This window comes from Tubulanus polymorphus, chromosome 8 (assembly GCF_964204645.1).
Source record: "Tubulanus polymorphus chromosome 8, tnTubPoly1.2, whole genome shotgun sequence".
Classification (NCBI taxonomy): Eukaryota; Metazoa; Nemertea; class Palaeonemertea; order Tubulaniformes; family Tubulanidae; genus Tubulanus; species Tubulanus polymorphus.
In genome coordinates, this window is record NC_134032.1 from 1,942,562 (window position 1) to 1,956,392 (window position 13,831).

The 13,831-nt window shown below is 38.6% G+C and overlaps 1 protein-coding gene across 1 annotated transcript; it reads right to left on the bottom strand.

Annotated features, from left to right (window-relative positions):
* Nucleotides 1-1,404: 1,404 nt before the first annotated feature.
* On the bottom strand, nucleotides 1,405-13,792 carry LOC141909785 (peroxiredoxin-like 2A). Its single transcript, XM_074800399.1, has 6 exons — nucleotides 13,658-13,792; nucleotides 12,429-12,611; nucleotides 11,589-11,663; nucleotides 4,661-4,795; nucleotides 3,736-3,871; nucleotides 1,405-3,138 (listed from the first exon to the last, which is right to left on the bottom strand). Exons 1-6 carry the CDS (start codon nucleotides 13,664-13,666, stop codon nucleotides 3,014-3,016), a joined length of 663 nt encoding a protein of 220 aa, XP_074656500.1. The 5' UTR covers nucleotides 13,667-13,792; the 3' UTR covers nucleotides 1,405-3,013.
* Nucleotides 13,793-13,831: the final 39 nt, after the last annotated feature.

Below are 13,831 nucleotides of genomic sequence, written 5' to 3' on the forward strand. Positions count from 1 at the left end.
CTACGAATCGATACCTCGTCCCGGCCGGCCGCCTACTTGACCTTACTTGAAAAAAAATCACGATCAAGCTAACAATAACAGACCCGACAGCTGCAGAAACGAACCGCTTACAAATGTTTTAATGCATTTTTTGTTTCAAAATGACCAGCCCGATTTAGGAGAAAGAGGCTTTCGTTTTATCTCAGCCTAAAATCATCTATTAACCTCCGAGTATCCAATGATTACTCAATAGTTTACACAAGGTACAATAACAATATTGATTAGTTATATCGAAGTTATATGGTATAATTAATGAGTGCCTATCATTAAGCCTGAAGGCTGTGAACAATAAACGGAAGAGTGCTGCTTCAATTATTGAAATCAAATCCGTATAGTCAATTAGCTTTTACTGTTTAGATTCAAGGCCGCCCACATCGACTCGAAACGCGAATATCCTACCGCACAAATTAGAATTGTCGAGATTCGAGCCTTGCCTTCACTTAGGGTGACCTACGAGCAATTATCTAAAATTATCTTTAGATAATTGCCTTTTTTTCGCTGTCAAACTGACTGACTTCTGACATCACGTAAGAGACAGCGTTGAGATGGGAACGTACTCGGACAGTTGATGCCGTGTTGGACTTATCTGCGCAGCTGTTTGAATTTCGGCCGTCCGTCGACGACGATCACGCGGAACTTTCTACCGCTGTTCGACGCGTCGCGCAAAACCTTCTTGATGACGGACGAACTACAAAAAAATCGGTCAGAAAAATGTAGAGTGTCAATGCGCTTCTGTAGCCCCAACCCCTTCAGAAGATCGCCTTTACACAACCCCTTCAGAAGATCGCCTTTTCAACGGCGCAGTCTGGACGAACACATTTTCACAAAATGGTGAATGTCAGTCTATTGATGGCCCGACGTGACAACCTAAACCAATTTCAAATAAAAATGTCTGGGAGGGGGGGGGGGGCGAACATGTTTTGGGAAAATGTTGAATATCTGTCTAGCTTGTCTGGGAGGTGTGGACAGGACAGCGCTAGGTTGATAGAAGTGGGGCCCGTGAGAACTTCTCTGAACTGGATCAGTTTTCTGCAGGTAATCAGAGTACGACGACATCTTTAATTGAGTCTTGATTAGTTTCGACGGCACATTTCACTTCCTACACGCGCGACATTAACGAGCGAGACGCGGTTCCGCCACGAGTGAGACTGGTTCCGACTCGAGTGCGACTGGTTCCGACGCGTTGCTAGGCATCAGGCACAGACGACCGGAAACAGACTATTTGCTTCCGGTCGGCGTCAGTCTAATTTTTCTCTCCGCTCGAAATGAACAACGATTCGTCGATTCGTTCCGAGGTCTCTATAGAGCGCATAGTTTTTTTAAGTTTTGTACCCCATCACCAACACCGAATTCAAATGACTGCTTCAACTTGCGTAGAATTACTCATGCGTAGAATTACTCATTTCTCTTTAATTATCGTACAAATTTACACCGGTACAGTATTAATCAAATCGTTCGGTATAAAAATCACGTTACGACGATTTCAAAGCCATTTACATTTGAAAGCTTACACTCTTTTATAGATAACAATAAGGCTAGAAAATTGAAACCTAGTTTCTAATTTATGCTGAGCTTATCAAAAGTTGACCCGGCCGGCCGCCTATCTACCCCGTACATTAATTACTTTTTGGATTTCTTTAAAGGGGGTCATACCCGACGGTATAGAAATGAACCGATTACAAATTCTATTGCACTATATAAAATGTAATTACCGGCGGATTTGGAGAAAAAAGGTCCCATTTTTTAGCCTAACATATAAAATTTGTATGAAACTTAGACACTTATTCATTTTATGGGTTTTATTGGTTATCACGTGGTATCGGCGTGATTTCGGCGGTATCACGTGTGTATAGCCGTAGCAGTGTCACGTGACTCTCAACGAACGGTGGACAGGTTCTTGTCGTCGGCGTCGCGCGTAAAACGCGAGAACGGTACGAGAGATACCGACATTCTACACTTTGTCGCAACAGAACGCGTAGAGCGCAACGTTCTCAGGATCCGAACTGTTCTCGCGTGAGAGAATTTGAGCCCGAATCCGTCATAAAGCGCTCGCACGCGCTCGTTAACAGCTCGTTAGAATCGACGGTATCCAGTACCGAGTTTAAACGTTTTACACGCGCCGTCGAATACAAAATAATATTTCAGGTGGTATGACGTCAAAAATACGTGATAATGACGTCATATCACAAAGCTAATATCTTTTCTTGAAAGATGGGGGTCATGTTTCTATCTGTTGATAGTACATTTATGGGGTCTAAAGTCATCCAGAAAAAAGTTATTGTTACTTCATGGCGGCCATTTTGAATTTATGAAAATTAGGACCCTTGGATCTAAAGGATTTTGAATTTTATGATCAGAACCATCATATGAACTGTTTAAAACGAAGAAACCTTCTGTAGCAACTTAGTCTAGGTCTTTCGTATTTTTACTGGACTAAACCGCAGTTAGAATCGAGTACCGAGTTAAAAACGTTTTACACGCGCCGCGCAACTACATAAACAGGAAATAGGAACCTGTCAATATCGCGGAACAGTTGACTAGTAATCGGAACAGAGGTTAGGCCGCTATATACAGCGACGATCCTTGAGTTAGATACGTTAGGCCATCCCAAAATAAAATAAATCGTCTGTTTGCCACAACAACGACTCAAGTTTTCAGGATGAGTCGGTAGATAGGTAGAAATATTTTTTTTGGCATAAAGTTTAGGGCAAAAAAACAAATTCATCACCTTTTTTACATGGAAACAATATCAACAGTAAAATTTATTTCAATGAATCCCCCCCCCAAAAAAGTTACATTTTAAACTCGGTACATTTGAAGTCGGGTCGGTCGGGTTACGGCAAACGGACTATTATTTCGGGATGGCCTTGTTGATAGCTTAGAATTTTAGAAAGTGGGTTGCATAGCTTTGGCTTTTCGCGCCGCACAAAATACGTTTCATTCAGTAACTAAAGTAAATATTGTCTTTCTTTCACTAATCGAGTTTTTTAATCTTCCCGACAGCTTCCATCACGTCGGTAGAGTTGACTTTATCGCCGAATTCCATTTCGAAGTGTTGCAATAAAACTCCCTGTTCACCGGATCCGACGACGTAGACACCTTAAACAGAGACAAAATACATAAAAAATTCAGCCAGATTTATAGACTTGTTTATCATTACAAAGGTGTAATCACCATTGGTTACTTCATGTTTTCAATGAGGACAACAATTCAAACTTAACCGATTTAGGCTTAAACTTTTTCGTGGAACTGGGCACCCACTGGCAATCAACTGGCTATACAAGTTATACCCGGGGAAAACCCCGAATTCGTAATCGTGAGAACTTACATTTGGGATGGATTAAGCTACAATTGGATGTTTTCATATTTTGAGAGACGCACAAAACTGCGAATCATCTGTCCAAAATTCTCACTGTCCAACCGAAACTAAACATCGTTTACCTTAACCCGGTTTTATTGAATGGGTATTAAAGATATCCCTATAGATAAATGGTAAACTTAAGCCTGGTTTTATAGAATTGGTATCAAAGATATCCCTATGGATAAATGGTAAACTTAAGCCCGGTTTTATAGAATTGGTATCAAAGATATCCCTATGGATGAATGGTAAACTTAAGCCCGGTTTTATGGGTTGAGAAAAATGCGAGGACGTTTTCGTTAACGCTTAGAATACTATCTAGTAGCGCTACCGCTCACCTCCCAAAAGACGTCCTTCGCCTTTGAAATTGCCGTCGACTCCTTTCAACAAAACACGCAGGGCGTTGCGCAACGAAGCTAATCTGAATAAACCCAGCAGCGGCATCCAGCGTTCTTTAGGGCCGTAAAAATGGCGCTGGAAATTAAAAAAAATCACCAGAATTAATCTTCATCGACAGCATCGACAAAAATGCACCGAATAAACTAGCAACTACGTCCATCGCATAGTCGAATGGCCCTAGGACCAAGTGGTTAGTGAAATTAAACCGCAGTCCAGTTACTGGTTACGTGTAACGAGATAGTTCTCTCCGATTTCTAACTCGATGAAATAGACAACAGACCCAACGCTACATACTTCCCTGATTGTCAACTCCTTGAAATATTGACGACCAAACGTTGTTGACCGAATTGCCTGATTTTCAGTTCAGAGAAATATCTACAGACGCAACGCCGAGATCCAGCCGATTCTCAACTCGTCGATTGAAATATCTACGACTTTGCCGATAAGCAAATTGAACATTTAGAAACGTGGTCTAAAAAACGAATTCCACGCACGGGCAAACAGTCATCCTCCCTCTGCAGGGACTCGAACCTGATGGCATCGCTACACTCAGCCACGGCACGAACCCCTGCCACAGTAGACCGGGTGCGCAGGTACATGCGCAGCTTTCCGAACGAAAACTGGCGGCACCAATCAGATTGCTCGTTGTATAATCGTTTCAAGGAAGAACTATAAATGGGAAAACCCGGGCTAAAATAAAACGGGATTTCTGATTGGCTAAAAATCACATCATCTGAACTGTGCATGTATCTGCGCACACGGTCGATTATGGCAGGGTTTCGTGCCGTGGCAATCTCGATGCCATCAGGTTCGAATCCCTGCCGGGGGAGGATGGCAAACAGTGAGCACCGACGAATACGCTACCTTTCCATCGAGATAAACGTCGCCTTTGAAAAACTTCCTGAATTGCTCGACACCTTTCGGTTCGTGTACAACAGCGCACAGCCGGACACGACGGGAATCGAGGTCGTCTTTCAGAGAGGACAGCTCGAGAGCTTCCTGCAATAAAATAACAATAAGTATGATAATAATAATAAAAAAAGAAAAAATAATAATAATAATAATAATAATAATAATAATGATAATAATAATAATAATAATAATAATAATAATAATAATAATACTAATAATAATAATAATAATAATGATAATAATAATAATAACATTAATAATAATACTAACAATAATAATAATGATAATAATAATAACAATAATAATAATAATAATAAAATAATAATAACAATAATAATAATAATAATAATAATAATAATAATAATAATAATAATAAATGATAAACGGCAGTAGGGACGTTCGGAGACTAAGTAGTTTCTTGACACCGTTGTTAGCTGGTCCAGAAGAAACTCTGGTCATTCAGCTAATAAACTTTGATAGCGAGTGTGGGCAGGTAAAACTTAAGAGTCACAAATAAAGAGTAATTTATAAGTAGTACAATCTCGAAGCCGAAAAATCGAAATACCTAAACGAAAAAGATTGTGATTAGAATATGGATCCTATGTCAGCAGCCTGAGATGCTGGCTTTCCATAAAATATCTCGTTTGGATTGTGATTCTATTCATATATGTGAAACTGCTCTTCCTCAGTGTTCGTATTAAAGAACAGCATTAACATATCTTCAATCAGTCGCTTGCCGGTTCAGACTGAATGGAAGATTGTTTGAATGAACCGGAACCGCAATTTCCAATTATCTACTTCGATTTAAAAATATTCTGTTATCTCGACCGCCGATCACACGACTATATCTGTACTTCGATTTCCGATTTCAAAATCGAACCCCCTGTTTCGCTCCGGGCAGGTGTGTTTGGTTTGTTAGGGACGCTCAATCGAAAAATCAAACGAAATTTACCAACCAAATAAATAACAGGGACAATCCCTATTTTAAGATTTAATAAAAAGAAGATATCTTCAATCAAAAACTCGAAAATGCTGCCGGTAACCATGTTAGAGACATTAAATGTACCCGTCAATCTATTGGGCCACCTTCGTCCTCCATTCGTATGTTTTAACTATCAAAATCCTCAATACTCACTAAAACAGTAATATACATAGGAATAAAAGTTTACATATTTCTGCTTAATATTTTAACATAAACTGCAAGTTCTCTTATCACATTTCTATCATTTGTATTGAATAATTTCCTAAATTTGTTGGTAGTTGGGTTTACTGTGAAAAATTCGGGTATATACACATTTCGCAAATTCGAAAAGTAATTATATTGCAAAACATAATGGAATTCGTCACCAATTTTGTTTAGGTTACATTTGGTACATAAGCGATCGTTATCATGGTTTCATAGCAGAACCGGAATCTACGATTGGTGTTCCTCTCAACGAATGGAGCGGCGATCCTCTGCTGATCACTCGAAAAGCATCACACACAAATCATTAACAGTAACTAACAACCCGATCATTGATTTATTTTATCTATAACCGCAGTTTTATTGAATTACGAAGCAAAACATGACTGAGTTACAAATATAAATTCAATTCGGGTTTTTTCCCACCTAGTCAGTCCGTCTGACTTAGGATTCTGATTCGTAACCGGATATTTCCCAAAACCGCAAGAAGTAAATCCGATTAGAAGCCATTATCATCGACAATTAGGAACAACTTCCTTTACATTTGCCACTGCAACACTCGGCACTATAGATACACGGAAACCCCTTTGACGTGCAACCTGGAAATCCTAATAAAAACCTATAAAACCTATAAAACATGAACATTTAAACGGAATTATGAAGTGAAACCATTATCTTACACATTCATAGTGAAGAGATAAGTTAAACCCCAACGGTGATTGCGACGACGAGAGATGTCAATCGATATCGGTCATGTCAATTGTTCAGAAAAAAAAACGCGTGTGCAATTTACACGCAGATCTATTTATTTATGTGCGGCATACACATATAATTAGATTAATATATAACATATGAATTAGTTCCAAGCCCAAATGGGCGTACAGGTCACAATCACCCTTGATATTCTGAAAAACCCAACGGTCCAATTAGCTAAATTCATTAAGACCGGCTTAGATGTATATAGATCCCTCCAATAGTATATATAGTATTGTAAATAGTTGATGTATATATATATATATATATGTATATATATATATATATATATATATATATATATATATATATATATATATATATATATATATATATATATATATATATATATATATATATATATATATATATATATATATATATATATATATATATATATATATATATATATATATATACATATACACGTGTAATAGTTTTCCTCCATATACAATGGAAATGGTTGGAGTGTAAATAAAATCGTAATCGTAATCGTAATCGTAATGGTCATTCGTGTCGGGATACAAGTATATGATAATGATAATTCACCAAGCAATGAATTCGTTCATTACTCACCCGCATCTACCACTGATACGACACCGACCACAATCACAACAACAGCGCATACCCGAGTCATCACGTAAGCAAACATATTCACAAACTAAAATTTGAAATAAATAGGTCCTGATCATTCGGCAGTTTTATATCATAAGCTATCAGAGAATAACCCTTTCAGCAGATAATGTACCAGCTCTAGCAAACGAAAACAACCGGGTCCAGTTCCACAGTTCTGAGTTCAGATTTGACCCTGGGTTAAAACGTTGAAAATGAACTAACTTTAACTCAGAGTTAACTCTAACTCACAACTGTGGAACTGGGTCCTGATAATATATTAAATAGCAGCAATAGCGGGTGTGCAGCAGTTCGGGCAGTTTCATAAAGATAGTCACATCAGTTCGTAACAGCAAGAATAAAAGTCACGATCAATTTGGTAAATATCGTATCCCAACATTAGATCGAATTGAAGTGACTGAAAGGTATCTGTTTTGTTAGGCCTTTAAGGAGAAATTCATCAAACGTTGACGCTCAACAAAATCGGTTTTTGTTTTTTCGTGTAACATGATCACTTACCTCAGTCGGTTCTTCCAACGAATTCAACTTAACGAAATGAAAATATAGCGTTTTCTCAAGTCACAGCAGTCGGCGAATGACTAAAACGCATAAACATACGATATTTTATACGTTTCAAATTCGAATCGAAATCACTCTAGTGATTGCACAGCGCCAAATTGATTGAAACTGATATTCGATGTTTTGGGATCAGCGAAGAATCGATTTAGCTGTACTAACGTATGTAGGCAATTTTCCAGTCCATGAGCTAGGGCCGGGAAACTGGCATTCATTTTTGGCCACAAAGGGTCGAAACGGTTAGTCCTTAATGATGAAACCGTTATAAAGGAACTCCATGAAGAAATCAAGTAACGTACTTTACACCCTAGTCGGCGAACGAGGGTAATCGTCATACGTATTATTTCGATGTGTTGTTTGTGAAATTTGTGAAACTACTGTCATCGAACTTCCTTGATAACAACTATATGATACATGTCTTTTTTACTGGAATTCATTATTAGACCATTTTGATTTCTCTGTCGATGGAGTTTAGATAAACCCAAAACCGTTTAAATCTAATCATCAGGCTTACAACTGTTAGCCATCATCAGGCGTACAACTGTTAGCCATCATCAGGCGTACAACTGTTAGCCATCATCAGGCGTACAACTGTTAGCCATCATCAGGCGTACAACTGTTAGCCATCATCAGGCGTACAACTGTTAGCCATCATCAGGCGTACAACTGTTAGCCATCATCAGGCGTACAACTGTTAGCCATCATCAGGCGTACAACTGTTAGCCATCATCAGGCGTACAACTGTTAGCCATTATCAGGCGTACAACTGTTAGCCATCATCAGGCGTACAACTGTTAGCCATCATCAGGCGTACAACTGTTAGCCATCATCAGGCGTACAACTGTTAGCCATCATCAAGCGTACAACTGTTAGCCATCATCAAGCGTACAACTGTTAGCCATCATCAGGCGTACAACTGTTAGCCATCATCAGGCGTACAACTGTTAGCCATCATCAGGCGTACAACTGTTAGCCATCATCAGGCGTACAACTGTTAGCCATCATCAGGCGTACAACTGTTAGCCATCATCAGGCGTACAACTGTTAGCCATCATCAGGCGTACTCTTACGAGATCAGATCGGGATCATACGCGCAGTACGCCTGATGATGGCTAACAGTTGTACGCCTGATGATGGCTAACAGTTGTACGCCTGATGATGCCTAACAGTTGTTAGACAAAACGTCGCTCCTCAAATACAATCATTCTGATATAGAATTTTTCAAACTTGGCTTCGTTATCGTGGGATTTCTCTCGTCATGCTTAACGATAATGACATGCGTGATAAATTTCAAAAGTCGAGAAAAGTTTCTCAGTTGTGATAATTCGATTGTCCTCTTTTAGACACGGAAATTCGTTTGATTGAAAATAACCTATCCGCCGAAATTGTATGTGCTGGTAATGAAGACCACAAATCAAAACGCCTCATGTGAATTATATACGTAAAAGGAAATTTGGGTAAATAATTTCATGCAGAGTTAAAAGGACTGATGCTTAACCGGTAAAAATAAGAAATACAAAATATACGTATAAGGCTAAACAAAAATGATACCTTGTTTCTCCGCAGCGGCCGGGTCATTTTTGTAAAATATGATAAAATTTGTAAACAGTTCATTTCTATAGCGGCCGGGTCTGTTATGGTAAAATTGATCACGATTTTAAAAAAAGTAATGTATAGGGTAGATAGGCGGCCGGCCGGGTGAACATTTAAGCTCAGCAGAGCGGAGAAACAAGGTATCAAATTTTTTTTAGCCTAAGGATATACGATATTTAAGGCCACCATGAAACAATAAACCGTTGCAAACAATTTCAGCTCCTGTTTTCAAAATTAGTCACCTGTTTCATCTTCAGATTCCAATTTCCACAATATCAGCTCGATCGATACTCATCGTGAATCGATGAGGAAATCTAATATTCACATCGAGTGATTCTGTTTTTATTATCGGTAGCACGGGAACCCAACACTCTCGAAACCCTAGCCATGCAGAAAAACACTGATCTTTACACCTTGTCCTTGTCCCAGCATCAGCTTTTTGACACATATATATATATAACATTGAAAATGAACTAACCTTCGTATATATATATATATATGTATGTATATATATATATATATATATATATATATATATATATATACACGAAGGTTAGTTCATTTTCAATGTTTTAACTCGGGGTGCAAATCTTAACTAACAACTGGAACATGCCATGGGAAGTGGGTTCGTGTTCCCGTAACCCGCCGATATATGCATAAACATGCTGCGTACGGTAACGCCACCTGCCGTTCCCATATCCCGGCAATTTCATAACGCGATTTTTTTCTCCCACAACCAAGTTCCTAGTGCCTTTTGTACGGTGTCAAAGGAGATAGAAACGTATTGGTACGGTAAAAAACAATTTTTTCTAGCTAAGGCTAAATCTCCGACCCCGCGAAGTAAGAAAGAATTACTTCCGATTTTTTTCATCGTACCGGCTGGCACGAACCCAGCATTATCGCGGACCCACGATAAATACCGGGTAGCTGGAAAATATTTGTACCAACTTAGTTAGCTGTTTGGGGTGTAGGCCTACTAACCATGCCGATATAGATGCGATCCTAAAACATCTACTTTTCGGGGATCTATTAAGACCACTATCGCCATTTTTATTGTCATACTTAAACAACAGAATTTTTTATGATGACGGCTATCTGATCCCCGAAGATAAAGCTAGTTAGCAAGCGTAATATATCAAGTCATCTTAAATTGCGGGGCGTGACAAGATGGCTATGTCAACCAACCACCGTTCGACTTCTATTCAAAGCGCACATTTCTTTTGAAAACTCATAAACTGACCGATTCAAACTTCTCGAATATGAGAACGTGCGTTGATGTCAGATGTGTCGTGTTACATAGTATTGATTATACACAAACTGTTTTACGGCTTAACTCGAATCATCGGAACACTACAGAACTTCGCAACTGAATACTCAATGATTGAATTAAAATGTCATTTGCGGAAAGCGCAAACAAATGAAGATGAAATTAAAAACATCGATGAAATTCATTCTATCTATGTATGGTTAATCGATGCTTAAAACGATGAAGTTACTAAGGATCCATAGCCTTTCGACCAATCAGCACGATACCAATTAATTGAACAAGTAAACCAATTAGATTCCTGATATTTGAAACAATTTTTTTTCTAAATTACAGCACTGAGGATGTTCTTAAGACTAGATCGACTGTGCTTCAGAAGGTTACTTTCTTTAGACCAGTGGTCAGAAATCATTACGGTACATTGTCACCTTCGCCTATACATGAATAGTATTATATTCTGTATGTGAGAAAAAATTTTGAAATTATGTAGATGATTGGTAATGATTATTTTCGTTTGATAACCTTTTTCCAATTCCTCAATATTTTAAGGAATCTCCGAATGATAAATAAAAGATTCGCATTAGTAAATATCACGTGGAAGCCTTAAACGTGAATGATCTTCCACCAAAGGTACTAAGTCTATAGTTTGGTATAATATATAACGTTTATATTGTTTATCTATTTAATTATACGATTTTCAAGTTGTGAAGTTCTGATGACGACAGGCTCGGAGACCATAAAACACAATTCGCAGGGAAGCCCACGAAACAGCAGTTCCCAGTGTTTTATCAAATTCCTCGCGTTTTTCCCAAAAGATATCAGATCCCCGTTTTTCAGAATCGTGGTCACCCGGTTCATTCTCAGGTAGGAAAAAAAATACTTCTTTTTCATTTGAATACCTCTCTGCACAAAGATCATCCGACCCTCCTCACTGCCATGATCACCGCACCATTATCTTTCCACAAGTCGCTCGCCTTAAAAGAAAAATTGAAACTTCTCATTCCCCTAAACTATTACCATCAAATGAATTCATTTCTATCCTGGTATCTGCTATACAGTGGCGCCATCTGACGGGATAGCTGGTGCACTGGTACCCTTAACCCTTTCAGTGCGTCTACACCGCAGTGCGGTGTATAAATCAGTGATGGATTTTGCTAGTACACTGCACTGCGGTGTATTGATTTGATTAGTAATTATCTCTCTTGAAAGATGGCAGCACCTGTCAAAAACATAGTGAAATACTAGTAACTAACGATACACCGCGCCGCGGTGTAGACGCACTATAGTGGTATTCCTGTTGTTCAACTCACTAGGGTGGAATTTTCCCAGATTTTCACATTTTCTCAAGCACTATAGGGTATTAATTAGTCAGCACGGAAAGGGTTAACAGTAGAGTTAAAGCTCATTTTGACTGTTTAGTTAAAGTAATAACTCCGTTTGACTGTGAAAGTACAAGTGATTGGTAAAATTGAGTCAAATATAACCTCCCATTTTTGTGGCAATTGGGTTCAGGGATTCTTTTTACACCAAAAGGTAAATTTCATAATTGAAAACGCGCACTTCTTGTGGAACCGATCAGGACCCAGTTCCGCAACTGTCAGTTGGGATTTGACTCGGAAAATGAAACTCATAGTTAACCCTTACTCACAACACTGTGGACGTGGATCCGCACTATCAATAGTAAAATAAACAAAATTCTATTCAAGAAAAAAAATACTTTCGGATTATTCGAAACTCACCGGAAAACTCTTCTTTTCGGCGTCAGTCGTCTGCAAAGTTCCTCGTTTTAAGTAGGAGAGGTCGGCTTTTTCCGTCGGGAGGAACCAACTGGAGGGTAAGTTGAGAACGACCGCCGTGGACGCGACAACCGTCGACACCGCGTACCACCACATCGATACAGCCATCCTTACTAAACTGCAAATCTGTTCATAGAAACGTAGGATAGACATTTAAAAAAAAAGGAATTTACCCTCGTATCTCCGCTACACGCGGAATTCCGCGGCCCTACGCGTCTTCGGGATCGTGCTTTTTTTTTATGAAATAAAAATGTGAGGCAAATGTGACACAGTTGTTTCTTTCTTAAGCCTGGTATGACAAGCGTTACAGCTGTAGCGCGGTAATCTTCGTGAGTTTTAACCTTTGATAAATTCGATCTATCTATCGGAGCGTGGCCATTTTTACCAATGACCTCTGTTGCGGCTGCACTAGTCACGCTCCTACTACACAAACTAGGGGTCATCCTTATTACCGAGATGACGTATTTTACCGAGATGAACCGAGATGAAATGAAATATAGCATATTTATTTATTTCTTATCGATTTTAACACTTGAAATCATGTTATATCAGTAATAAATACCTTCTAGAGTCATATTTTACATGTTGTTTTATTTAAAAAAATTTTGACTTCAAATACGTAAACTCGGTTAGCAATAAAATGTCATTGAATTTGATTGATCGACGATCTTATCTCGGTGGAGTTAAGTTATTTTTCTACACAAATAACCGACAAAATATGTAATAATATATGACTCCAGCAGGCATTTATTACTGATATAATATGATTTCAATGGTAACAATCGATAAGGAATAGATAAATATGTCATATTCAATTTCATCTCGGTTGATCTCGGTTCATCTCGGTAAAATACATCATCTCGGTAATAATAAGGATGACCGCAAACTAGGTCCTACTTATTACCGAGTTCGAGATGACACAATTTACAGAGATGAACCGAGATGACATGAAATATAGCGTTTTTGTTAATTTCTTAAGGCCAGTTTACATAAGTGGTGCTTTTCTCAAAACGCACTAACTATAAACTACTAACGGCAACTATGATAATATAAAGTTATTAGTTAGTTAAGAAGAAGCCTAATTTTCAGTAGCCTGACTGACTAACTTAGGCCACTCTTCGACAAACAAAAAATGTCAGTTCAATTCAAAGATACTGAAATGATTATCTTACCTTGCCCATCTTAAACTGCCATCATAAACAATGTCCGCGCCCGCGTTGACCGCTAAAGTGGACTTCAAACTTTAGAATCTGAACCCGGAAATGAAAATCGCATCTAGGGCAATCTTAAGACCTGCTGCATATGGCGTCACAAGCCCCGAGGCTTGTCACGCCATATTGGGGCCT